The 27,527-nt window shown below is 50.4% G+C and overlaps 2 protein-coding genes across 13 annotated transcripts in view; both read left to right on the top strand.

The window, feature by feature from the left end:
* Positions 1 to 13,140, top strand: part of LOC138917971 (ral guanine nucleotide dissociation stimulator-like) — a 238,244-nt gene extending 225,104 nt beyond the window's left edge. For 4 of the 12 annotated variants that reach the window (XR_011426687.1, XR_011426690.1, XR_011426689.1 and 1 more), the window contains one exon: positions 804 to 1,742. Coding sequence is in view for 8 of the 12 variants with exons in the window: in XM_070237024.1 (XP_070093125.1) it covers positions 2,217 to 2,354; positions 2,757 to 2,867; positions 4,524 to 4,634; positions 5,501 to 5,694; positions 6,292 to 6,399; positions 7,064 to 7,254; positions 7,401 to 7,705; positions 8,477 to 8,692; positions 9,059 to 9,162; positions 9,672 to 9,741; positions 10,511 to 10,579; positions 11,020 to 11,094; positions 11,669 to 11,695; positions 12,067 to 12,188; positions 12,393 to 12,496; positions 12,836 to 12,897 (2,007 nt within the window). In the remaining 4 variants the exon portion in view is untranslated. Of the gene's footprint in view, positions 1 to 803; positions 1,743 to 2,127; positions 2,355 to 2,756; positions 2,868 to 3,916; positions 4,121 to 4,523; positions 4,635 to 5,500; positions 5,695 to 6,291; positions 6,400 to 7,063; positions 7,255 to 7,400; positions 7,706 to 8,476; positions 8,693 to 9,058; positions 9,163 to 9,671; positions 9,742 to 10,510; positions 10,580 to 11,019; positions 11,095 to 11,668; positions 11,696 to 12,066; positions 12,189 to 12,392; positions 12,497 to 12,835 lie in introns of those variants that run through there. The other 8 variants (XM_070237030.1, XM_070237029.1, XM_070237028.1 and 5 more) reach the window with 7 other exon arrangements.
* Positions 13,141 to 26,901: 13,761 nt separating this feature from the next.
* The window catches only part of LOC138918139 (uncharacterized), a 45,128-nt gene continuing 44,502 nt past the window's right edge, over positions 26,902 to 27,527 (top strand). Inside the window, exon 1 of the mRNA XM_070238349.1 lies at positions 26,902 to 27,109. Coding sequence (XP_070094450.1) covers positions 26,902 to 27,109 — 208 coding nt within the window. The remainder of the gene's footprint in view (positions 27,110 to 27,527) is intronic.

Genomic DNA, 27,527 nt, shown 5'->3' with positions numbered 1-27,527 from the left:
ATTATACCAATATTTCAATCTGATGCAGCCCTCAGAGAGCCCCTGGTCTTGTGAAAGTCACAGAAAATTCTAATACATGGTGGGATGTTTTGAGGAGAAGCACCTGGCATCCTTTGGGTGGGAAGGGCTCTCTGGAGGAAGTTTTGCCCAATTGGGGTCTTTAAGAAGGAGTAGGAGTTATATAGGGAAATAAGGTGTGGAGCGTGTTCCTGGCAGAGGAAATTGCATGAGCAAGGGCCCTGTAGGCAAAAACAGCATAGTGTACGGGAGAAGTGACAGGAATTTGGTTTGCCTGAAGCACAAAGCCTAACTCAGAGTGAATGCATCAATGAGGCTGAAGAGTCAGCAGGAGCCAGATGTGCAAGGGCTTTGAGTGCCAGGTCAAGAAGTTTGAACTTAACCCTGAAGGACTTAGGGAGCCATGGGTGATGCTAGAGCAGGAGTGTTCTAGTGAGATCTTCATTTCAGAAAAATGCTTCTAATGTTCAAGGCAGAGAACATCCTTTAGACAATGCATCCAGTGAGCATGTTAGGGTGTTGGTTTCGGTGAGAAAAGATCAGACCTACCTGGGACGTGGATGAACAGAAGGAATGCATTGAGGAGCAATCTGTAGGTGCAATTGGTGTTACTGGCAGGGGAGGGAGGAGGAGCTGAGAGATATCTGGCTTCGACTTGGACGAGCACAGCATTGGGTGGTGGTTCCACTGGGAGCAAAGGCAACAGATGATACTGAGTTCAGCACTCTGATCTGCTCTCAGCCCAGCTCTCAGTGATGGCCATCTCTCTCCCTCTCTTCTTGCAGCCAAGGGGCACGACCTGAAGGCCCTCACACTCAACTCCACCATCTCCAACATCCAGTATTTGACAGACATGAGCAAGGGCTCAGCCACATTGAACTCCACTGAGAGAGTCCTGCAGCACCTGATGAGACCCTGGTGCCCGCAGCTCCTGGCAGGATGAGTCCCAGCCAGCCGCACCCCACCTGCTGTCTCTCCTGCTCGTCCTCCTCCTGCCTCCTCCCCTGCTTGGATCCTTGTTCAAGAAGAGCAGCCTGGGCCCCTTGTCTTGGGCTGTAGACTGATCTCCCTCAGGGAAGTCCCTTTTCTGAGCATTTGAGAGTCATGAACACTTTCGGTGACCACCCCAGTTTTCACTCTTCCCACTGACTGCCAATTTGCTCCTCCCTCCCTCTGGCCCCCATTATCAGAGGATTCAGGACATCTCTCTAGAGTCCCCACATTCCTCTCTCCCCGGGCCTGCGGAGGAAGGGGCAGCCTCCAGCATGGAAGCTGTCTGCACCTACCACCCTGACCCCATGGCTCATGATGGAGAGTGTGACAGAGACCCCATGTGACAGAGAGCAGCATTCCTGGGTGCTGAACCAGCTGATCCACCATGTGACCCCGAGGGGCCTCTACTTCCTGGTCAGGGACAGCCTTTTTGTCAGTGGTGAGTGTTTGTGCTGAGCTGGATTGACAGTGATCGTTACTTATGCCTGTTCTGCTTTATTTCCTCTCTAACAAGTCAGCCCAGGTTCTGAGTGGGGGACACAGAAACCGCATATGTAAAAAGTTTCAACTTACAAACGGAGACTATGTAAATGGATTTGTTGATCCCAATAAAAAAAAATGTGAACTATCTCACTATTAATTTTTATATAGATTGCCTGGACAAACGGTAATATCTTGGTTATAATGGGTTTAAATATACTATTAAAATTAGTTTCACTTGTTTATTTTTACTTTTTTAAATGTGAGTATTTTAAAAAAGTTTAAATTTCATAAGATAGAGTGTGAAATTCTACTGTTGGACAGCACTGTTCAAGACATGAAAATAAAGCCCAGAGAAAGTGGTTAGGGACAATTTTTCCAAGGAAAGAAGTCAGTCTGACCCACATGGCAAGATGCAGAAAACACTCATACACACACACACACACACACACACACTTAGAAAGTAAGACCAACATCATCATAGAGTTGAACCACTACTTCTCAAGTGGCAAGAGGTTGCAGTCCTACATTGCAGCCAAGATCCCAGAGAGGTTTTCGGTGGGTTGATTGAAGGAAGGGGCCCAGGTAAGGGAAACTTGAGGAAGTGACCTCACTTCCTTGGAGACAGACCCCAACAGAACTTAGCACACTGGTCTCCAGGCGCCCACATTCTAGACATAGCATCCTATTGAGCCCACTTGAGTGGCGACACTGAAGACAAGAGGATGTTCTCCTGTTGTCTCCTGAGTTGTGGAGGCTCCGGCTTCAGGAAAGCCAAGAAAAAGAGACTTTTCAGTCACTATAGACACTGGCTTGGCCCTCACCTGCACCGCCTCTGTCCAACTGGCAGGAGGAGCACTCAGGTAATACAGGGAAAGCCAACTGGGTTAGGCCACAATTGGATGCCACCCACACACCACTTTGAGCCTCCTTGTGTGTCGGGGGGGAGTGGAGTGAGGGACAGCGCTGCGGAACGGGGACCCACCGTGAGCATGAGACATTTACTTGGCCTTAGAACCCTGGCAGTGTGTCATGTTCCCAGCCTAGGTGGTGGCTAGCAGGATGGGAGAGTGAGTGCTGGGGACCAAGCTCCTCTGCCCATAAGTTAGTCCTGAGCCCTCCGGGTGTCATCTCATTCCCCCCCTGGCTGGAGGTCTACGTAGATGCTGCTGTGTACATGATCTGTGCCAGGGTTTCCTCCTGTGGCCAAGTCGAGGCAGGCCCCTGAGACCTCCCTGCCCAGCTCTCCGGCACTGTCTTTGCAGAGATGCATGCAGGAGGCGGTTGAAGAGCTGGCAGATGGCTTCGGGTACTCCATCTCCCTGGACCGGGCGCAGCTCCACCCCGCCAACAATAGTGACCAGGGCTGCTCTGAGGTGAGAGTGGGCACAGAGGGGTCTTCCCACCCAGAACCCTGAGATGACCAGGGCCGGCCCAGAATCCAAATTGAAACTCAGGTTCTCCTGCCTGTCCTTGGCCGATCATTCCCTCCGTTCTCTCCTATAGAGCCTCTACATAGGGCAACTGAAAACATGCACACTTGCTCCCCTAGTTCCAGAGATATATGATACAGGGAGAGAGAGAGATGGAAACGTGAGGAGGGAAAGAGGGAGGGGGCTGAAGAAAATGAGTAAGAAGGAAGGGCCAGGCTTTTTGTTCTTAACCCTTGGTTGTGTGCCATCCCATCACTTTCGCTGCATTCTGCTGTTCAGAAGCCACTTCCTAACCACTGTGTGGTTCCACAAGAATGCACACAGCAGAAGACAGTGAGCACCGGGAGCCGTGGTGGAGGCTGCCCACCACATAGGCCGACACGAGGCACTTGGGTCTGATTCTAAGTCAAACAGGAGACCATGCAAGGTTTCATGCCAGTGAATGGAAATATCTGAATTTCCCCTAATTTCCACCTCTTAAAGGTGCAGAGCTGGAACCCAGGCCTGTTTTGAGGGCTACTCCACACTACATCCCACCCCTTCTTGTCATTCATTCATCTCTAAGTGTGTGCATCAGACACATGGTAACCAGACCACAGGTGTTGTCGCTATTGTCTGTTCTACACCTGAGGATGTCCCGAGGGAGATATTTCTGGCATTGTCCCCATCGTGCAGGTTGGGTGATTGAGGAGCCCCTGGGAGGCATGATGGCATTTCCAGGACACAGAGCTTGTAGGAAAAAAGAGGTCGGAACTCAGCTGCATGTCCTCAAGCTTGAACCCTGCTTTCATCACAAGGTCCTGTGTTGGGATCTGTGCTGGTTATTTGTGTACAGTTCTGGAGGTGACATGGGCAAGGAGGGTGAGCAGCCAAGATCCCAGAGGGGTTTTCAGTGGGTGTGATTGAAGAAGGGGCCAAGGTAAGGGAACCCAGAGGTAGTGACCTCACTTCCTTGGAGACAGACCCCAACAGAACTTAGCACATTGGTCTCCAGGCGCCCACATTCTAGACATAGTGTCCTACGGAGCTCACTTGAGTGGAGACGTTCAAGAGAACAGCATGTCTTCCTGTTGTCTCCCGAGTTGTGGAGGCTGTGGCTTCAGGAAAGCCAAGAAAAAGAGACTTTTCAGTCACTATAGACACTGGCTTGGCCGTAACTGCACCGCCTCTGTCCATTTGTCAGGAGGAACCCTCAGGTAACACAGGGCAGGCCAACAGGGTTAGGCCACAACTGGGTGCCACCCGCACCCCTCTTTGAGCCTCCTTGTGTGTTAGGCGGGGAATGGAGTGAGGGACGGCGGGGCAGAGCGGGTACCCAACCTGGGCAGGAGCCATTTGCTCGGTGTTGGAAGCCTGACAGTACGTCGTGTTCCCAGCCTAGGTGGTGGCTAACATGATGGGAGAGTGGGTGCTGGGGACCAAACTCCTCTACCCATAGGTTAGTCCCAAGCCATCCAGGTGTCATCTCATTCCCTCCTTGGCTGGAGGTCTATGCAGACGCTGCTGGGTACCTGATCTGTACTGGGGTTTCCTCCCATGGCCAAGCCGAGGCAGGCCCCTGAAACCTCCCGGCCCGGCTCTCGGGCACTGTCTTTGCAGAGCAGCACACAGGAGGTGGTCGAAGAGCTGACGGATGGCTTCGGGTACTCCATCTCCCTGGACAGGGACCAGCTGCACCGCACCATCATCAATAACCAGGGATGCTCTGGGGTGAGAGTGGGCACGGAGGGGTCTTTGCACCCAGGCCCCTGAGATGACCAGGGCAGGCCCAGAATCCAACCTCAAACTGCCGTTCTCCTGGGACCCTAACAGGGCTGTCCCCCATGAGTGTCCCACAGTCTCAAAGGAATCTGGACTTCCGCTCCTCCCCACCAGCTGCATAGGAGGGTAGGAGGGCAGTCTTTGCATTTCCCTAGGAAGATTAGAGAAAACGTTGTTGTCGTTGTCACTTCCCAATAGGCCCTGAGTATCTTTGAATTTTGCCTTTTTTGGAAAATGGAACCTCGACAACGAGGGTCTCCAAACTCCCTTTAATGTAAGAGAAATAACCATCAGCGTGTTTTGGAAGCCAAAGGGATTCTCAGAGTGTGTCACTGCCTTGTACACTGTTTCCAGACCTGGGAGGGGTGGGGTGGCTGCATAACGTTTCCCTCCAGGTCGGGGCCCACTGAAGCCTCAGGCAGTTAGAGGGGATGTCCCTCAGCCCTCACTTTGGGCGGTTCTCAGCTCTGACCCACAGGACATAGAGAAGCCACTTGGCATGCCTAAGCCTCTGCTCTCCTCTGTGGAGAGGGGGTGTCTGTTGAGGATTCACTGGGCTGGTGCTCTGCACAGAGGGAGCTCTGTTGTCCCTCAGCGAGCAAATGGCCTCGAGGGAGCTCAGTGTGGAATCCTTCGCAGGACCAAAGTCAGATTGTACTTTGAGAGCCCAGAACCTTGCTGAGTGTGGGAGCTCATGTGTCTCCTGTTGCAGATGTGTGGAAGGGGCTAGGAGTTCCTGGGTCAGCTGCAGACCTTGATAATCCTGGTGGTTTGAAGTGGTGGTCCTGACCCTGTGTCCTCCTCATCCCACCCAGAGTGAAGATGAGTCCACTGTGTCTGTCACTGAGGCCTGCAGGATGCGTGCCCTCCAGGCAGGCATGATGCAGAGGCTCTCAGAGTCTGTGCTGCCAGCCTTCCCCAGCAGAGTCCTCTGCAGTGTCACCACCTCCCTCTGCAGCTACTCAGGCTCCAGCACAGCCCACCAGGTGCTGGACCAGCTGTTTCCCAGGTGACTGCCCACCTCCTCCTCAGCACAGTGGTGACTCTGCCCACTGCCAGCTGTGTGTCTTGCCTTGGGAATGTCACCGCATCTCTCTGAGCCTGAGTTGGCTCCTCTGAAACGTGGGGTGGGAGAGGATGAACTTGCTAGGCTTCTCCCAGGAATGAATGGGATCAGCCCTCCAGGTGCTGCCCTGGTGCCCGGCTCTGCAGAGAGGGTGGTGGGCCATGCTGTGGTTGCTGGTGGTGATTATTTCTCTGTCCCCCACGGAAAGTAGTCTTCGTCTCCCTTCACTGGCTTGTGGCTTTTTGAGTTTGGAAAAGCACCTGGAGAGCACCCTGTCAAGGAGTTTGAGATGCCATCCAGCTGGTCCTGGTGCTTGTCCTTGGTGTAGCCACTTAGGGATCTCTAGGGCCACAGAGGGGCCACAGGCCCACTCAGACACCTGGGGTGGTTCTGGTTGGAGTTCATTTAACAATGTCTATGAAGGACGTACTGTGTGCAGGGCATCTGGACACACTAAGTGTCACTCAATAAATGAAGCAGACAGCCTCCCTGGGCCTCCTCTCTAATCTGAGAGTCAGTCACACTTGACATCATTCCTAGGTCCCATCTACCCTCCATCCCGGGCGATGCCCTCATCCCCTTTGGGACACATGGAGGCAGCTTGGCCCATTGTGTGCGGGATGCTGGAAGACAGCACCACCTCCCAAAGTGAGTGGTCTTTGGGTGCAGACGGAGGGCCTCCTGTCTCTAGCAAACAGGGTGCGGGGAGAGGATGGAGGCTGTGGCCGGGTCAGGCCTGGGAGAACCCTGCATCTCACCCATCTTGTGATTCCCATGGGAGGGCTGAGTTCTGGTGGCTTCCACTCCAGCAGGACTGGACTCAAAGAGAGCTATGCATGGGTCCCAGGCCCCCTGAGAACTGGAAGGGAGGCTGGGCTGAGTTGCCTCCTAGAGACCCAATCCCAGCAGAGTCCCAGCTCCTTCTGCCTCCCTTTCTCCACATCCACCCCTTGTGAGTGCCACCACCAGGTCCATAGTAGGAGGTGCGTGAGCAAGCTGCTCACAGATCTGCTGGAGTCTTCATTCCAGTGGTCCATTTGCATGGAGGGCTGGGGTGGGCTGTGTCCAGACCCTTGGGGAGGAGAGTGTCGGTGGGAACAAGAGACTCTCACAGACTCTGTGTTCGGCCTGCTGGATGAGCAGGCCTCCCACAGCCAGGACAGCCAGCCAGGGCTCAGGGCTGGGATGGGCCCCTCCTCTGGAGGGGGAGGGGATGGCACAGGGGCCCAGATGCTAACAAGAGTGCCTTGGGCGGGCAGTGTTTAAGGAAAGGCTGGGCCACTGACTCTCTGGCCCATCTGCCTCCCTGCAGTGCTATCTATTTCCTGCTGGGAACCTGGCTGGGCCAAGGGCAGGATTGCTGGGAGCCCCTACAGTTTCCATGCTGGACCCTGCAGCTGGCCACTCTGCACGTCAGCTTTGGTGGCTCACATGTGGAGGGCCATGCCTACCTTCTGCCAGGACACCTGGAGCACCTGAAGGCCATTGAGGCCAAACAGAAAGGTGAGGGTACTGGAGTCTGAGAAGACTGTCTGTGTTGAGGTTCATGGGCTAGAGTTCCCTTAAAGGCAGTGGAGTCCTTCCTGTCTTTGGAAAGGCACAGAAACTGTCAGGTGTGTGGGTGAAACTTTCTCCTTATCCTGCTGCAGAGCCAGCTCCAAAGCTCCTGCCACATCCAGAGCCAGAGCCAGAGCCAGAACCAGCCCCTGGGCTACAGCCATCTCCAGCTCCAGCCCCACCACCCATGGCAGAGCTGGAGCCAGCGTCACCTGCATCGGACCCTACAGGGCTGGAGGAAGGGGCACCATTAGCTTCAGCCCCAGTGCCAGCTCCTGAACTAGAGCCCACTGGACCCTGGGCTGTGACCACCGAAAACCAGCTGCGGGAGGAGAAGCCGAACGTCTTGGACTTCCCTTCCCGGCTGGTGGCAGAACAGCTGACAAGGATGGAGGCGGTGAGCAGTGGGGCTTGCAGGGCAGGGGGGCCCTGCCTTCCTGTGCCGTGAGCTGCCCCACACCTGCCATTCCCTGATCCAAAATCTGATGATCTGGGTTCACATTCCTGCTCCCCCGTTACCAACACTGCGACTTGGGCACTTTCTTAACCCCAAGCACTCGCTGTCCTCACTTGCACAGCAGAGCCGGACACTAAGGGCACCTGCTGCACGGGGTGGCTGTGCTGATGAATGAGGTGGAACAGAGAGGAAGTTGGGCAGGGTCTGGCCTTTTGGTGCAGGAGGGAGCTCACTGAAGTGCTGCCAGGTCCTTGGGCCGATCACGCGTGTGCCCAGGGGGCCTTCAAATCCTCAGCACACATCAGGCATGTGATGTGTACTGACTCCAGCAGAGACAATCACATAAAGCCGGTGCTTCTCCCTGCCTCGGGGGAATGTGCATGGGAATGGGGAGTGGGACCCGAGGGGGACTGCGATGGGTGGAAGATGTCCCTTGGGGTGGGCCGGTGAGGGCTGTTTTCCGGAGCTTGGAGGAAGTGAGATGGGGCTGGGAGCAAGTGCCCTCCCTTCTGCACAGCACTGTGTCCCGGTCATCTTGTGCTGACACCTTCAGTGGACACAGACAAAACCCAGGGAATCCCACACACCTCAGAGATCACATCCTCTGCTTCCTGAGCTCCTGCTCTGTCCTCAACCCGCCTGGGACTGTGGAGGATCATGGATGCCAAGCTGGGGTGAGGCAGTGCTGGCAACACTCTGAATCTTCCCCAGGAGCTGTTCAAGAAATTGGTGCCTGCCCACTGCCTGGGCTCCATCTGGTCCCAGCGAGACCGCAGGGACCGCAAATTCCTGGCACCCACCATCCGTGACACTGTGGCACACACGAACACCTTGGCCAACAGTGTCATCGCTACGTGCCTCGGGGCCCTGGGCATGACAGCGCAGGACAGGGCCAGGATGGTAGAGCTGTGGATTCATGTGGCTGAAGTAAGTCATGGGAGGCCCATGGAGGCCCTGTCTGGAGTCATGGGAATTGCCTCTTGTTTCTCAGCTGTCAATATTGATGTCTGTGGTCTGAGTCCCTGCGCTGGCCCTAGACACTCCTGCCAGGGCCACACTGACCTTGACTTGAGGTCCTGGTGGTGGCAAGCTCACTTCCTTCCTGTGCTCCTTCCTTGTGTTCAGCTAAAAATCCTTGCGCCTGGCAGTGTTACTCCTCAGGTCCCAGGTGTGCCCTCCCTGGGTTTCCTGGGCATCTGTCTCATCCAGGAGAGGAGAAGTCCATGAGGGGACAGAATCCAGAGCTGGAGAGCTCCAGCCCCCACTCACAGCTCAATCTCTTCCCTTCCCTAGGGGTGCCTAGGCCTCAGAAATTTCGCATCCTTCCACACGATCTTTTCTGCTCTGCAGAGCCCTGCCATTAAGCGTCTCAAACACACCTGGGGACAAGTGTCCAGGTGGGTAGGCTGCCCTCCATCCAAGCACCACGAGGGGGAGGTGGACCCTGCACCCGGCATTGGGTCGCCATGGCCCCCGCAGTCAGCTGAGACCACCTGGGAGACAGTGAATGCCTGGGACATGGACTGATCCGGTTCCTGGGTCTCTGAGCCTCTCAGGGCCCTTAGGCCAGCGGTTCTGCCCAGGAACTCATTTCCTTCAATATCAGATCCTGACTTGAGCCCAGTTGGAGATTCTCAAGTGTTTCCTTTGCAGCAACAGAAATCTCCATCCAACTGAAACCAAGAGTGTTCAAAACAGATCTGTGTGGTAGATATGGGAATGGAGGCCCCAGGTGACAACAGGAGAGGCCCCTCCCCAGTCCCATGGGGACCTCGGGGCTCAGAGCAACCCAGTGAAATCCCTCATCCAGGCCCCAGGCTGTTTGGGTCTTCTGGGATCTCAAACAAACGGATTTGCCCTTCAACCATCCCATAATCTTTCTTTCTTTCTTTCCCCACTCCCCCAGGGAGAGATCCTACACCTTTAAGAAGTGGTGCAGGGGACAGCAGCACTTGAGCAAGAGACTGTTCCTGAAGGTAACCTGGGGCTGGAGATCTGGGAGGAGGGGTGTGTGAGGGGGCCGGGAACATCCTGAGGGCATCCTAGGAAGTGAGGCTATGGTAAGGCCATCCTGGGGTTCAGAGACCCCTGTGGGTGGGGCAGGAAGGAGATGCCACATGGCTCCCCCAACACCCTCTGCCCTCTCCCTCCATGTCTCAGTTTGGCTATTGTTGGGACACACTCTGGGAGTGCAGAGGTCAGGACCGTGGTCAGTGGTGGGGCAGGGCGAGGGGTGAAGGCAGCGGGGACAGGGACTCTGGCTGGGAGGGAGAGTGACCTCTCCTCAGTGGGTCCTTGAGCAAGTCTCTGCCCCTCTGTGGGCCTCGGTCTCCTCCTCTGGGAAATGGAGGGAGATGACATGGTGCAGGCCTCACGGTGGGGTGATACCGTCCAAGGGAGGACAGGAATGGGAGGAGATTTGTGCTGGCTCCTCCTCGAGAGCTGAGGGGAGAGCAGTGATGACAGTCAGATGACAGGGAGTCCTCAGGAGAGCCCTGGAGGCAGGTGGAGTTCTCCCCACTCTTTCCTGATGAGGAAAGAGTCTCAGGGAGGCCTGGGCAGGCCCAAGGTCACACAACAGTGAGTCCTAGAGCCAGGACTGGTCTAGAATCAGAGCACCCTGGAGGTGGGAACAGCACAGGCAGCAGGGGACTGGAGCCAGATGGCCAGGGTCTGAGGTCAGGGGCCTTGAGGGACATGTGGAAGGGAGCAGGGCCTCTCTGACCCTGTCCTCGGCACTGACAGGAGGCGACCACCGTGTTGGCCACTGCACAGAGGGGCCGCCATAGAGCCCGGGAGAGGCAGCGGCAGCAGGTGAGGGTGCCTGGGGGGGAGGTGCCCAGGAGTCAGAGGAGACGGTGCTCCCCCTCCCAGCTAGAGGCCTGCCCCACGAGAGGGTCCTTCCTCCTCCAGCGCATCTGCTGTGGCTGCCGAGCCTGAAGTGCCTGCAGTGGCAGTGAGCAGGAGGAGGCCTGGAAGGGCTGCGAGCAGGATGGTTTTGGGGTGGGGAGGGGCAGGGGCCACACCCCCTGGGATTGGCCCACAGCCAGCCCTGGGACGTGACTGGGGGAGTTTGGTGTTCCTGGAGGGGAGGGGAGGAGGGCATTGTGTGTGGTGGGGGCTCCTGAGGGTCCTAGGCTACTGTACATGGGAGCCTGGGGTGGGCAGGTGGCTGGGGTAAGGGGTTTCAGGGGAGGGTTCATGGGGGCACCTGAGTGCTGGAACTCATCACCATCCCCACCTTGATGGAGCAGGGTGTCATCCCCTCCCTCGAGATGATCTTCAGTTACCTGGAGCTGCTGCATGATGAGACGGATTATTATGTGGAGGTGAGTGAGCCTGGAGGTGGGGCCGTGGGATCAGGCTCCTGAGGGTTTGGGAGGAGAGAGTCCTGCCTGAGCCCTGAGCTCTCACACTTGGAAAGGTCCTCTGCAGAGCCTCCCAGCCTCCTGTGGAAGCCAGGGCATCAGGCCCATCTCAGCAACGAGTGATGGGAGGCTCTGCCTAGGCCGCCATCCAGGCTCCCTGGGCTGCTAGGGCTCAGAGCTGCCTGGCTGTGTGGGCGCAGGAGGTGGTGTCTGAGCTGGACTCAGCCTCTCCCTCTGGCCCTGCCCATGAGCGAAGAGAAGTCGGGCCCCTCCCAGTCAGGAAGCACATCAGAGGCTGAGCTGTCCCTTCCTGCCTGAGGCCTCAGTCTCCCCACGTGTCATCAGAGAGGGTTAGATTACAAGGTCTCAGCTCCTCTGCCCCCAGGTCTGGAGCCCAGAGCCTGGCCCAGGTCCAAGACTGGTCTCTGGAAGGGCCTGCCCACTGGCAGCAGTGCAACACTGGAAGAGGTGGGATGGGGGCTAGTTCTGGGCTAAGGGGGCTGTTTCTGATGCACTTCGGCTGTCTGCCTTCCAGGGCAATGTGCTCAGCTGTCGGAATGAGGTAAGGAGCTGCGGCCTCACTGTGGTGAGTATGGGTGTGTGGGAATCAGAGAGCTCCCCTTTCATAACAAGCCCTCTAGCTCGATCCCTGGGGTCGGACATTTATTTGCAGAGTTCAATATACAGAGCTGGGGATGCTATGGCATTGGTGGGTAGGGGAAGGGCTCGCATCAATGACCCCTTCCTGGTAGAGGATCTATTTCGGGCCAACTGTGAGAACAGGCACGTCCTGACTGGAATTGCAGAGAAGGAGAGTTCCCAAGTTGGCAAAGGCCCCACACTGGCTCCTAGTCCCCCTCCTCACCCCCTCCAAGAGCCCTGCAGGGTCCCCCACCTAGGCCATGTCTCCATCCTGTCCTTCCTCTGTCCCAGGAATTCAAATTCATCAAGGACATCGAGATGGTCCAGAAGGCTGCAAATCTGTACACCGTGCAGCCCGATGAGCATTTTGGGGCCTGGTTCCAGGCCATGGAGCCCCTGAGCGAGGAGGCGAGGTGAAGCGGGGCAGGAGTTGGGTGAGGCAGGGCAGACTCTCTCTGCAGACCAGCTCCAGTGTCCATGGCCGTGGCTCCATGGTCAGCCTCAGATCTGGCTGCATGGTGACCCCTGGGGCCCTGGGACTCCAGCTGCTGGGAGGCTCTGGGAGGCACAGCTCAGGCGTGGCTCCTGGGAGCCAACAACTCCACTCTGTCCTGTAGCTACAGCCTGTCCTGTCAGCTGGAGCCACGATACCAGTGGACCAGAAAGATTCGACTCTTCTTCACAGACAGGAAGAGCCACTCATCTTCCCACCCAGGGCTGAGTGAGTGTCTGGACTGGCAGTGGCTGAATCCAGGGGCTCAGTACAGATTCAGGCCAAGCCTGGGCCAGGGGAGTCGGACAGCTGTGGTGCTGGGGCCTCAGCTCCACCGCTGAGCAGTCCTGTCACGGGTGATTCCCCTCGCATTTCTGGGACTGGTTTGTTCCTCTGTGAAGTGGGTGACACTAAATATCAGCCCCTGTGTCAGAGACATGGGGTGCTGTTGGCTGACTGAGCACTCAGCACTGGGGCTGGGGCACAGGGTACAGTGGGTGCGGGGAGCGGGGAGAGTATGCTGTGTTTCTGGGGGAGGCCCCCTAGGAAATTCCTCTCTCTATCCAGACACCAGGCCCCCAAAAAAGAGCCCAGTGGTGGTGGCAGATGATGCTCCTGAGACCAGCTGAACTACAGCAGGGACACAGCGGGGACACTCAGGTGCATGGGGCCACCTCTCAGAGGCTGATGTGAATGAAAATTTTGTGATCCATTTCCTGGGGTCCCTGAAGGCAACAAGGGAGTGGACGATCCCCCCATCTCCCTCACACATTTTCCCCAGCGCCTATTTCCCTCTTTGGAGGGGCCATGTTTTTGTTGTCAATGATAAATGCTAAGTTTGGGTATTCTATTAAATTTCTGTTTTTTTCTCAGCCTGGGAGTGGACATGTGGTTCTTTCGCTCTCTGTGCTCATGAAAATGAGATCCAGAATCTCACATTCCTCCTTGAATTCAGAAACCTCGCAGAGTCCTCAGCTCAGGGCATGTGGTGAAGGGAGAAGTGCCAGTGCTCTCCCTGGCTGCTGAAGGACAGTCCTGTGTCCCCCTCACTCAGAGGACAGGATCATTGCAGTGTGGTTCACCTGGTCCTGGAGCAGAAGTGGCCCCTCCGATCTCCCGGGGCTGAGACGTTGGAGGGACTTTCTCTGGCAGAACAACAGCCACAGAAACGGGGGTGTCTTTAAAAGTAGCACTTGCTTCGGGCCAGCCCAGTGGTGCAGCGGTTCAGTTCCCAAGGTCCCCTTTGGCCGCCTGAGGTATGCTGGTACAGATCCCGAGTGCAGACCTAAGCATCCCTTGTCCAGCCACGCTGTGGCAGGTGTCCCGCATATAAAGTAGAGGAAGATGGGCACGGATGTTAGCTCAGGGTCAGTCTTCCTCATCAAAAATAGGAGGATTGGCTGCAGATGTTAGCTCAGGGCTAATCTTCCTCAATAGCCAAAAAGCTGGCCCTGGCCTGTGCCTAGCACAATTCCTGCCCAGGACCGTGTCTGCCTTGCTGCACTTGGAGGACGAGGGAACATTTTCCCAGTTCCTCTTGCCCAAATGAGGAACTTGTTTTCTGATTCAGCCCCTGGAATTGCATCCACTGTAAGTGGGGAAAATCCTGTAAAACCTCAAAATGTGTGCATGGAGAGGGCGAGGCTAGAGGAAGGTCCTGTGCAAAGGGACTAAGGGCGGGCAGGACCCTCCCTCTCTGGGCCCCTCTAGGGTCTCCCTGTTCACCTTTGACCTGGGCTTGGTCCTCCTGGGATTCGGGTCCTTGACTCTGATTCCCACTTTCTGCTTATTTTTCTCCAAGGGGAAAGATTGGGGAGGCAGCTTTTAGCGCCACAGCCGGGTCTCCCTCCACGAACCTGGTGCTCCCTGTGAACTAGGATTTTCAGCATCCCTGCACTTCCGCATGCAATTCTCTCTGAGGGCAGAAATTCCCTAGATGCCCCCAGCCTTTCTGTCAGGTCCATCGTGGCCACTCCTTCCAGGCTGGACCTGATGGATCCCAGGTGAGCTCTGGTTTTCCAGGATAACAGACCATCATACTGACCAGGAATGACCCCACAGTGTTCCTTGCTGCCCAGGGTGACCTCTGGGCCTGTGAGGTACTCAGGTCCATGGTCTTGGACAATCACCAGTTTACACACTCTGGTGTAATTTGACTGGCTTTTCCTAAAGTGGTAGCTGGGCCCGAGCCCATGAAGCATGTAGCCCCTGGGGTGACTAGGGTCTTTTCCACAGTCTTGTGCGGTGGTTCTGTCATTGAGGTGTGAACCTTTCCTGTTGGGAAGTTGGAAAGATGAGGACTAAGAAAGGTGTGAGTTGGGGGTCCTGCGGGCAATGCCACCAAACTAACGTTCTGTGGATGTGCATGGACACAGCTTCACCAAGTATAATCCGGAAATGCTCCCCGTGTGGGTGTCCCACAGACACTGGTCTGGCTCAACCGGAGAACCCGCCTGAGAACCAACAGCTACGGGGTGACCACCCGGCATTTCGAGCTTCATCCCCAGGAAACACCATGTAAGCAAGGACCAGATGAATCGCTTGTCACTTCTGAGTTATCCCCTCCTTCCTGATGGCTACAAGTGTCACTCAGACACTCGGCAGGCCGGACTCTGCCAGGGAGGCCATCTCAGGACAGCCAGAAGCTGAGGATCAATCCTGGTTCCCGGCAGCCCAGGCCCTTGCTGATGTGGCACAGCCACCCAGGAAAGAGACTTGCCAGAGGAAGGTGGGGAAGGCTGTGCTGTCCCTCCAGGGAGAAAGAGTCGTGGCAGGTCCCAGGGCTAGTCCAGGGCCAGGATGAAGGCACGGGTGTCCCACGAGTGTCTCCTCCAGGACTGGGATGCTCCTGAGAGCCGACCCGGCAGGTAGCAACATTCAGTAAGTCACGTGGGTACAGCTGTGGCAGAGGAGGGACAATTTATCCCATCTTTGGGTTTCCAAATTGGAAATTGTTTGCTGAAGTCCATGAGTAAAGCAGTGAGAAAATCTGGATGACAGGTTTATTTTTGAAGGAAACTATGAGTTACCAAAACTGGCTTCCTAAGAGCTAACTAAAGGGAAGAGAAAATAACAATGTGAATCTCTTGAAATCCCTCAGGTGCATATAGTGTCAGAGAGAAATCGTCAGAATATTTGAGGAACTGGAAAGCAGGGTTCTGTTTAAACTGTTGCAGGTGTAAGGTGGGGATGGGTGCTTGCATCTCGTCTTCCAGTGTAAGTGAAAACAAGATCACATTAGGAGTGAACTCAGTCTTTCCAAAGTGGTGTAAGACATGGGATTGTACTCCTCACCCACGTCCCTCAAGAATCTCTTGCCACGTGGTCCATTCATTGATGCATCTTCCATTTACAGGAGCTAACAAAAAATCTGTCCCATTGACAGCCATACCATCCAGCTAAATGCCACCTCACCCCACTCGCAGTGTCCCGCAAGCCTCTCTTGGTGATCTGTCTCATCACAGTGAGGGATTCATGCCAGAGTATTCCAGAACCCTGGGAACCATATTCATACCACCTCCAATTGCCAAGACAGGAGGGTCTCTGAATGGGAAACCTGACTCCCAAACACTGCCTTTCCCTTGGCTCGCCTTAGGATTTCTCCCTGAATGACATGATTGGCCCGTTCACCCGACTGCTGCCCCCTCGGTTTTGGTGGCTCTGGAAGAGGTACCAAGATGTACTGGCCTTTCCTTCACCATTGAGGAGACCAATGAGAACCCTTCTTGACTCCTCAACCTGCCCTTAGGTTTTGATGTGTACACTGCCTGTCCCAGTGACCACAAGACCTTGGAGACCACTCTGACTCTCCTTAGGGAATTGAACTCTCTCTAACTACAACCACCAGACTAGAGCAAAACTGGGGCCACTGTTTTAGGAACAACTTCAGCATTTGCAGCTAAGGTTGGAACACTTCTGGAGATCTACCAAAGCCCCTGGGTAAGGGGTCTGGATTCTGGAGAGAGAGATTCCGGTCTTCACCAATCAGTTCTCTCATCCAATCATAGGGAAAGGCAGAAGCTCTACGTATGTCATCCCAAGGACTTCTCAGTTTGTGAGATTATTAACTGGGTTGGGAAGGAATATGATGGTGAAGGAGAAGTGCCATGGAAACATTGAGACTCAGCCCAGGGTCATGCTCAAGGCCAATGCATCCACCGCATTGCTCCTGGGAACATTGGCTGAGGACAGCTCACAGCTCTTTCCCTCACAGGACATGCCCACAGCATAGGGCACCACCTAACCTTAGGACACAGCCCTCTCGAGGGACAGCCAGAGGCCCATGTCTGGCTGATAAGGGAATAAGAAGCCTGGTCTCAATTTGGGACAACACCAAAGGGCTGTCCCAGCTCCAGAGATCCTTGAGAGTTGGCACAGACTCAGTGGCAACTGTCTTGGCCTTCAGCTTCTCCTTCAACTATCTCCGCCTTGCTAACTTCCCATAGGGATATCTCCCCAGAACACTTCCCTAAACCTTCCACATGGAATCCTCCCCCTCACAGTCTCTTTCCAGGGCCCCATCTGTGACAGGCAGCAATCGGGAGACATTAATGCTGAACACAGCAGCATGAGATTCGGCAAATGCTGTTCTGGAAGAATTATCTGTTAGATGATCTGAGAGGGTAGGTCGATGTCATCTCCAGGATAACTTAGGTAATGCTCTGGTAATAAATGCAAGAATTGAGAAATTCATGACTAAAGATGCATTTCTCCTCAGATTTACATCATACATTGATAGTTGAGGTGAAGGGACCCCTGCTTCCTAAGTCACGTGGGGCAAGGCTGATGGAGGCCCCACGATCTTGTTGGTACACCATCTGAAACTGATGCCTTCTTCAGTTGCCCCCAAAGGACAGAAAGAGCACCTAAGGTCTTACACCTCCTCTTTTCTTCTCTGGCTTAAAAGTGATGCCATTGGTTGGAAGGTGCCACACATCCTTTCCAAAACCAAGAGGTCTAGGAAACATAGTCTTCTGTGTTCCAGAGTGAAAGCAGAAGTGGATGCTGGCACCACACTCTCTTTCTTTTCACCAAAGGATATGATTTCTTTCCCTCTCACATAGAGAATTCACTCACCCTATTTCCCAAGGAGGACATCTGAAGACCCGGTAGACTCAGAAACCCTAGCTGACCCTTGGGCTAATGGGACAAAGACTTCAGGGACCACACATGACAAAGAATACAGAACTCACAGGAGTGGATCAGAAAATTCACTAAAGAAATGAACAAGGACTATTGTAATAAGCAGAAACAAGAAACGCTGGGGATGGGGAGAACCTGACATCCTCAATTGTCACATCATCCTATTCCAAATACTCAGTCTCACGCAAGAAGCTGCAGGGCATACAAAGGGACAAAGAAGGATGGCTCATACAGAGGAAAACTTAATGATTAGAAGGGGCCCTTGAGGAAGCACTGAGGGGTTACTGCAGAAACTTTTGTCTGCTTGTTGCTATTCACATTCCTGTGCTGAGCCTATGTCTTCAGAAGCTTGTTGCGGGGATGCTGAACAGCTCTGTTTCAGGGTAAGACAGTCAGAGGTCATGGATACCAGCACCTGATTTGTCTATTCTCTTCTGTCTTTCTCCATGACTATATCTACTGTCTCATCTTGCTTTACAAGCAAAACCTGGAAAACCTACCAAAGCAATTGTTTTTGGGTTTTTCTACCAATGGTACAGAAAATATGGCTGTTACTTTTGGTGCTGAAACTCAATTTTGTGGAGCAAATTTCAACCTGAATTTGAAGTTTGTTTAAAATAGTTAAACATAGAATAACCTGATGACCTGGCACTTCCACTCCTAGATATTTACCCCCTAAAATCGAACACAGGTATACAACCAACAATTTGTCTAGGAATATTCACATCAGCCCTGTGCATAATAGTCCAAGGTGCAAGGTCCATCAACTGATGAAGGGAGAAACAAAAATGGGGACATCCATGCAATGGGATATGAATCAGCCATGGAAAGAAGTGAACTGCTGATGTGTGTATAATCTTTAAAAACACTATGCTAGTGAAAGAAGGCAGACACAAAAGGAGAAATCTTTATGTTTCTATAGATACGAAAAGTCCAGAAAAGGCAGATCAATAGATAGAATGTCCCTTCCTGGTTGCCAGAGGCTGGGCGTAGGGTGGAATGGGGAGCGACTGCTTAATTTGTATGGGGTTTCCTTTAGGATGATGAAATCTTGTGGTCCAGACAGTAGTGATGATTGCACAGCACTGGGAATGTCCTAAACCCCACTGAATTGTGGGTGATTCACCTTTTCACAGTGAATTTTACATGACGTGAATTTTACCTGACTTTAAGAAAACAATACAGAGTTCATTAGCTCCCACAACAGTGTCAAGAGCCCCTGTGGCTCAAGGATGAAAGGGCTCTATCAACAACCTCATGACTACTCCAGGAGTGGTAGATTTTCATTTTCTCTCATAGTGAGAGTTTTCTGTCCATTGTCACAAGACTATTTGATTCTTGGCCCCAAATGTCCAAAGACAGTGAGAGAAAATATGCCCTGTCATACCCCTTTTCACTAGACAGGGCTTTCCTTCCAGAAGCCCCAAGGGAACTTTCTGGGTCAGGGTTGCAATCCAGCCCATCACTAAGCTACACTTTGAGCAGTGACAGGATTGCATTCAATTCCTTCCCCACTGTTCTCAGGTGAGAAGAAAAGGTCATGTCACCTGAGTCCATGAGATGGGAAACACCCAAACCAAACTTAGGTTCTAGCAAGGAGACAGCCATCAGTACACAAATAACTCCCTGTTCTAGGATTTAATTTTCTTATTAATAGACTTTACTTTTGAGAATAATTTTAAGTTTACAGAAAAATTCAGCATGGGGCTGGCTCAGTGGCATAGTGGTTAAGTTTGTATGTTCCAGTTTGGTGGCTCGGGTGTCCCAGGGTTGATCCCGGGTGCAGACCTATGTACCACTGATGAAGCCATGCTGTGGTGGTGTCCCACATACAAAATATAGGAAGATTGGCACAGATGTTAGCTCAGCAGCAGTCTTCCTCAAGCAAAAAGAGGAAGATTAGCAATACATGTTAGCCCAGGGCCAATCTTCCCCAGCAAAAAAAAAAAAAAAAAATATATATATATATATATATATATATATATATATATACAGCAGACAGCACAAGTTCCAATATCCTCCCTCATACCCCAGTTCACACACACTTTCCCTTGTCATCAATATCTTGCATTTGTGAGATACATTGGTTATATTTGATGAGCCAACACTGATACAATATAAAGTAAACAGCTTATGTTAGGGTTCACTCTGTGTGTTTTATCTTTAATGGGCTTTGAAGAATGTATAAGGACATCTATCCACTGTTACAGTATCATACACCATAATTTCTCTGCTCTAAAATTCCTCTGTGCTCCTCCTATTCATTCCTCCCTCCCTCTGCCCAAGTCCCGGTAACTACTGAAGTTTTTACCATCTCCTTGGTTTTGCCTTCTCCAAAATGGCACATAATTGGAATCATACAGTGTGCAGCCTTTTCCAATTGGCTTCTTTTACTAAGAAATGTGCATTTAAGATTCCTCCATGTTTTTTTCTTGGCTTGATAATTCATTTCTTTTCTATTGCTGAATAATATTCCATTGTTTGAATAGACAACAGTTTGTTTATCCATTTACCTCTTGGAGGGCATCTTGTTTATTTGCCATCTTTTCCAATAATGAATAAAGCTGACATAAACATTCAACTGTAGGTTTTGTGTGGATATATGTTTTCAATTCATTCAAGTATATACCAAGGAGTGAAATTGCTGGATCTTAGGGCAAGAATGTCTAGCTTTGTAAAGACACTTCCAAACTCTCCTCCAAAGTGGCTGCACTGTCTTGCATTCCCAACAGCGATGGATGAAGTTTCCTGTTGCTCCATGTCCGCCTCAGCATTTGCAGTTGTCAGTGTTCTGGGTTTTGGCCATTCTAATAGGCCTGTACTTGTATCTGATTGTTATTTCTAATTTGCATTTCCCTGATGGCAAGGATGTTGAGCATCTTTCTGTGTGCTCATTTGCCATCTGTGTATGAAAGGGCGGAAACAGAATGAACTGCAGGAACAGAGATGGCTGGGATGACGGGGAGGTGGAGGCAGAGATGATCTTCAGGGCTGACTAGGCACTGACTGTGCCCTCTGTCAGATAAATTGTGGTCTACCTAAAATTGAGTTTTGAGTGAAAACTCCATAGTATCTGGTTGTGCACACATATATCTTATTGAGGCTTGAGTTTTTATATATGCTTTTACTGAAAGATGCCATAAGCCCTATGTATAAATAGGTTGCTGTACAGCAGGTGATGACGGTGTCAGAGATGATGAGAGTCTATCTTGAGTGGATGGTGTCTGCCATGCAAGCGGCATGTGTTGCCTATCACCAGAGGCAGAAACCCAAACACTTCTGCCACTGCATCTTAGTATTGGAGTCTCCAAGGAAAACACAACGCAGCCAAGCACTGGGTGGAACAATGCTTTACTCACATAGAGGAGACAGAGCAAGATCAGCTTCAGTGGTAGGCAGTGGTCCCCCATGGCCAGCTGGTTCCTCCTGGCAGCTGAGGCAGGGCAGTTGGCCTGCACACACCCCTCTCATGCCATAGAAGAAAGAACCTGACCCCCTCTGGAAGGGACAAGTATAGCAGTGGAGTTGGCCAGCTGCCATGTGACGCCCAAGCTTAAGCAGAACGAAGGAGAACACATTGAGTCTGGAATGGGAAAAGATAGTCCCACAAGAGGTGACAAGTCCAGCACAGGCTGTGCAGACTCCTTACCTCTTGGTGGAGAAGCGTTCCCCGCCCACAACTCCTTCCTAAGTGGCCCAGTGAGGGTCCACAGACCACAGCCACTGGATTGCCTCTCCCAGCAGTGGCGGTGGCAGCCAATGCCTCTCCCATTATGCATTTTCATTTTGTATTTGCCACCAGAGAGAGCTCTGAGAGGAGCTACATCTCTTTTATCTCTTGGAGGACACTTCATTCCTGAGAAGTTTCCGTATTCTTGGCTACATTGGGTTCATAATCTAATCATTTTTATATTTGTGTATGTAGCATGCGCAGTATCCCCTCTCTAATGCTCAGTTCACTTGCAACACTGGAGGTGCTTACTATTATATTTCTATTTTAGAGCTGAAGATTCTGATGTCAGAAGAGATTACATAACATCTACGAAGTTATTACGTTTACTAAGTGCTGAAGCCATGTTACCAGGTTAGACAAGCTTCCTTCAGAGCTGACCTTTTTAACCTCTAATAACTTCTTGTAGAAAAGAGAAGAGTGAATGCAGGTTCTTTCTCAAGATCATTGATTGCAGGAGTTCCTTGAAAAGAAAACAAAAAGCAATGCCTTCGTGTTAGGAAAAAACCTTACAGTTCTCCTTTACGCAGTGTCTCATCTTAATTTTCACACGGAACACCTCACTTCACCAAATCTATGTGGGTTTTCCCCACACCAAGCAATTCCGTGGACACCAGCTGGGCGTTCTACAATTTAACCTCATTCTGACACTCTGTAGCTGGAGATAGCGTCAGATCCCACTGGTTGAGGGCTCAGTCCCATGACACTGCCCCCCACTTCAGATGCCAATGGCAAGCGGTAGGTCCCCAGGTTACCCACATTTTCTGTCCAATTTAGCTACAAATCAGAGGTTACCACAACTTCCTCCTCAGGTTCGATTAATTTTCTAGAGCAGTTCACAGAACTCAGGGAATCATTTATATATGTTTACCAGTTTATTGAAGGATATGATGAACGATACAGATGAACAGCCTAATGAAGAGACACACAGGGTGAGGTTGGGGAGGGTCCCGAACATGAGAGCATTTGTCCCTGTGGAGTCGGGATGGATCACCCCCACTGTAGACAGATGTGTTCACCAACCTGGAGGCACCCCAAAGCCCATAGTATTGGGATTTCATGGAGGCTCCCTCACATAAGCATGACCAATTATTAACTCCACTTCCAGCCCCTCCTCTCTCTCTAGAGAAGTTGGAGGAGAAAGGGGGGATGGAAATCCCAAGCTTCTAATCACAGCCTGGTCTTTCTGGTGTCCAGCCTGCATCCAAAAGCCACACGGGAGCCCACCCAGAGTCGCCTAGTTAGAACAAAAGAAGCTTCTACTGCTCTTGGCACTTAGGAATTTACCAGTGTTCCAGGAGCGCTATGTCAGGAACTGTGGGCAGAGACCTATCTATATTTCCTATAAGCTCACAACATTTTTTCCATTTCACATTACTGTCTCCAGATACTGACTGTCGATACAGCACGTTTGCACCCTTCTCTGCTGTATTAAGCCTGGGTGGGCTTGACTGCTCCCAGAGGCCGCAGATGGGGAAGCGTCCGTAATCTGTAACGCCTGTTCATGAGTATCTGACTACAAATACTCTGCTCCTCAGGCATATGCAGACATGGATAAGCTGCAGCCAGAGGCTCAAAATCTGGAAAGAAGGGGCTATTAGAAGCTGAATCCCTACATAGGATGGGGGGGAAGAATTTTCCCTCTATTCTTCTAGGTTCTTCTGGCTGTTCTAAGAGTTAAGTTGACATAAGACAGAAAAAAGGAGAAAAAGAAAACAAAGTTTAATAACATGTATGCATGGGAGAAACCTAGGAAAACTGAGTAACTCACCAAAACGGCTTAAGCCACCACCTTAATTACAACTCAAGCTGAAGACACAGGGGATGTTGGCGGTAGGGGTTTGGGACTTCCAGGGGCAATTCATGTGGAGATGGAAAAGCAAATGTTTGGTAAATAATTGTTTGCCGTACCTGGCAGAGACTTTGGAGACAGAGAGGACTGCGATCCACCGGGCCTCTCTGGGTTCCTCGCTGTCTGTCACACCTCGTTCATATCACACTGTAGTTTCCATGGTGAGAGCTCCCTCCTGGAACAGGCCTTCCATCTAGAATTCTTTTAGGCAGTTATGGGGAAGGTCAAAGTCTTTTCCTCTTAAAATTGATCAAGCCAAAGAGACACATTTTGGGGTAGCAAATTCTGCTCCCCTACAGTAGTTAGATTCATGAGGAACTTGAGCAAATGGGAAATGTAAAGTTCTCCTCAAAGGAGGCCCACATTTTAGTTATCAGCATTATTACATATTTAAGTATGTAATGCATACATAGCACAACCGTTCAAAAGGTAAAAGGGGTCAGCAAACTTTCCTTCCAAGTGCTCAGACACACAGTAGTTCACTTCAGAGAGAACAGTGCTTTAATTTTGGTGTGTATCCTTGCAGAGAAGTTACTTTCATATACAAATAGGCAGATGCTGAAAATACATACACCTACCTATATGCGTATATAAATATATAGGTCTATACTATGTTAATATGCAATCTCAAATACATATATGCATTTGTAGGTATTTATTTTTTTCTTCACACACATGTGGTTCCAAATCAGTACATTAGATGTGTCGTCATTTCCCACAGCTTCAAATTAGGTCACAGTATGTGTGGCTGCACCCTAGGTTAAATAACCCGTCTTCTAGTAACACGCATTAAGGATTTCCCTGTATTCTTACAAGCAGCGCTCCAATTATTAAACCTGCATAAACTACAGTTTTCATCTATGTAGGCTTACATGTAAGCTAAATTTTCAAAAGTGTATTTTCTGGGTGCATTTTCACTTGTGATGAGTTTTCACTTGAGTGTCTTTTCACTTGAAAAATTTCTCATGGTGACTGTACCATTTTACGTTTTCACAGTAATGTGTGAGTGTCTGTTTCCCCAGCCCACAGTTCCTACTCTGACTCTCCATTCTTCTTGCGCTAATGCTCTACTTTCTCCTCACCTCAAATATCATTCAAAGAGACGTTTTCCCTCTGTGTCAAGGCTCAGCGAGGATTCCACATTTGTCACTTTAGCCACATTTGTACTACAAATAGGAGAACACTGCAATATTATTCCTTTTGTAGGTTCAGCAAAATAAAATCTCATTCACACACATATTTCTAAGATTACTTAGGGTATTTCAATCTCTGACAATGGATAAAAACTAGGCTGAGAACATGATCCAGTACCTCTATAAAGAGTTTAACTGTTTAAAAAAAATGTTATGTTTTGTGGACACTGAAAGCTCATGGAATAGGAGTAAACATGAGTTGGGAACTGTGAAATAATAAGAAATATATATATTGATGTCTTCCCCTGGTTCCTGACACAGAGCTCCTAAAACCCTTGTAAAAACCTAAGTGGTGAGAGCAGTAGGAGCATCTTTTGTCCCAACAGGTGACTCTGGTGGGCCCCCGGATGACTCCAGGATGGGAGCGGGTTACCAGAAAGACCAAGTCTTGACTAGAAGTTTGGAATTTTGAGCCCCATCCTTCATCCTCCAGAGAGGGAGAGGGGCTGGAGACGGAGTTAATGATTGATCATGCCCACGAGAGAAAGCCTCCGGAAAACCCCAACAGTACAGCGTCTGGGGAGCTTCTGGGTGAACACGTGGAGGTGCTGGGAAAGTAGCATGCCTGGAGAGTGCATGGATCTGTGCCGGTTCCCCATGCCTTGCCCTAGGCATCTCTTCCATTTCGTTGTTTCAGAGTTATATTCTTCTATGATAAACTGGTAATCTTAAAAGTAAAACATATCTCTGAGTTCTTTGAGATGCTGTAGCAAATTAAATTGAACCCAAGGAGGAGGTCGTGGGAACGTCTGATCTATAGCCTGTCGGTCAGAAGTGCAAGTGACAACCGGGGCTTGGGATTGGCATCTGAAGTTGGGGAGGGGGGAACTGTCTGGTAGGACTGAACCCTCAACCTGTGGAATCTGATGCTGTCTCCAGGTAAACAGTGTCAGAATTTGGGTGAATTGAGTTGCATTGTAGGACAGCCAGCTGGTCCAGGGTCCTGGGTCCAGGAACCTCAAAGAGGAACAGAGAAGGAAGTGACATGAAATAGCTGTTCTTTAATAATTCTATTATAAGAATTAATAATATTATCTGAGGAAATGTGGAAATCACACAAGCCAGGGAAGGAGAGACAAATGGCCATAAGATGCTTGTACAATAAAAAGAAATGTGAAAATTTGTTTGTGTGCTATAGAATTTTGCTTGTGTGTGTGCATTTTAAAGTATTATAACTTAATATACAATTATAACCCAGTTTCAGCTATCAGTATCGTAACAAAATAATTTCCCCATACAAAAAAATAAACACTTAAACATTTTAACGGCTACAAAATTATATTGACGGTGTTTTGTTACTTACTTAACCATCTCAACCTTTGGGAAATTTAGTTGTTTTCCATAATATGCGATTATAAACGATGCTGGTATTAACATATATTCATACTAAAACATTCTGTATATTTTTTTATTTTCTTACGCTAGGCGTATAAGAGAGCATGAACTGAGAAAAATTTTAATTGCTCCTAATTTATATTTCCACCAGCACTACATAAAGTTTCTTACGTCAACAGCGTTACCATAAGGGATTAGTATTTCTTTAAACAATAATTTTGGAAAGGGAGCCTTGGAATGCAATCACAAAGGTAACCATTGCAGGACAGGAATTCTGAGTTTCCTTCCTATATAGATTTTAAGAACTCTGCCTAAAGCCAAAGAGAAGCCCGATCTTCTTTTCTTTATTTTTTTTATTTTTCCCAAGGATTGGCACCTGGGCTAACAACTGTTGCCAATCTTTTTTTTTTCTGCTTTTATCTCCCCAACCCTCCCCGCCCCCGTATAGTTGTATATCTTAGTTGCACGTCCTTCTAGTTGTGGGATGTGGGACACTGCCTCAACTTGGCCTGACAAGCAGTGCCATGTCCGCGCCCAGGATCCGAACCCTGGGCCGCCACAGCGGAGTGCACGAACTTAACCATTCGGCCACGGTGCCGGTACCTGGATCTTCTTTTATTTTATATGAATTTTTTTTTTCTTTTTTACCCCTTTTACAAAAGAAAGATCCAACATCAAGTGATGGAGTCATTGGCCTCCCCAAAGATGTTCACAGATCGCTGCATCCTTTGTCTCTCTTTTCTGGGAGGGGTACATGTGATCAGGCTATGTTAAACAACTTGATCACGAATATCATGTTGAGCTAGCTGATTTGATTACTCCTTCCCTGAGACTTCAGTGCCACAGGGACTGCTGGATTTGGAAAAAATGACCCGAGACCAAAAGGGGATATTGGGTAGGTTCCAGAACTTTTTAAAAATGTCTACTGCAGCGGAATGAATAAGACAACAGAGAGAAACTTTATTAAGCTGGATTTCAGGGTTTCTCAGCCTAGGCTTCCACTATAGGGATAAGGTCCCTAGCAGAGAAATTTTTCTGTTAATCCTAGATCACTTAGAAGAACTATTACTTACTTTTGGAGTGCCAGAACTGACATGTTGAACTAGGACATTGGAAGCGGGAAGAGTTAACAGTGGATGTCTGTGGAGTGTGCTGAGGAAAGCTTTGTCTTGCCGTGTCTCCTTAATGGACACAAGAAGATTCATACATATAAGGGAACTCCATTTTCCTGTGAATATGTCCTTGACTCATTGAAATACAGGAATTTTCTATAATTCAAAGGATGGAATGTATCATCAAGAAAATTCTGAATGAGAATCAAAGCAAACAATGCTTTATTTTGATAAAAAACAACAATAATAACAAAAACACTGAAGCAGTCATGCAGGTGCCATATCCCTCTGGTGTGCTGGGTTCCCTGCCCTGGTCTGAAGAGGAGAGTCCTCGCTACGACTTCACACAGCATTCCCTTCTGTATGTCTATGACATCTTCCATGTGTTTACTCCTGGAACACAAGGAGAGATCTCCAACTCAGTGACACCATGCCAGTTGATGCACGCGGGCCATCTGGCCACTGAGGGCTCTGACGGTCTTCACTGATGGTCATGACCTCATGATGCATGGCACAGAACAATCTTCTCCACTTTGCCAAGTTTTAATATCCTCCACGATTACAGTGTTTAGACAATGAGTTACATGCTTATACGTTACAGTAGCTGGGAGGGGTTTCCTTCCAACTTCTGGTATTGGAGGAAAAGAAAGGACAACTTTGTGAGTCAGTCAAGCCATAGGAGACACACAAAGGCTGTTCACATTGTAGGAAATAATCAGATCTATTTTTTTAAAAAAAATCAGTCTGTTGAGTGTTGAAGTCATTCTCTCCAACGTTTTGTCACTTGCAGAAATTCTTGTATGAATTCATTATAGGAGAAACCGAGTTTCTTCAGACTTTCTTATTATAATTAGAAACAGTGAGATGAAGGTGCTTAATAGGATTACTCCAGGGC

The sequence above is a fragment of the Equus caballus genome, chromosome 16 (genome assembly GCF_041296265.1).
Source record: "Equus caballus isolate H_3958 breed thoroughbred chromosome 16, TB-T2T, whole genome shotgun sequence".
NCBI lineage: Eukaryota > Metazoa > Chordata > Mammalia > Perissodactyla > Equidae > Equus > Equus caballus.
Note: the sequence above shows the minus strand (reverse complement) of the source record. Positions and strands in the feature narration are given on the sequence as shown.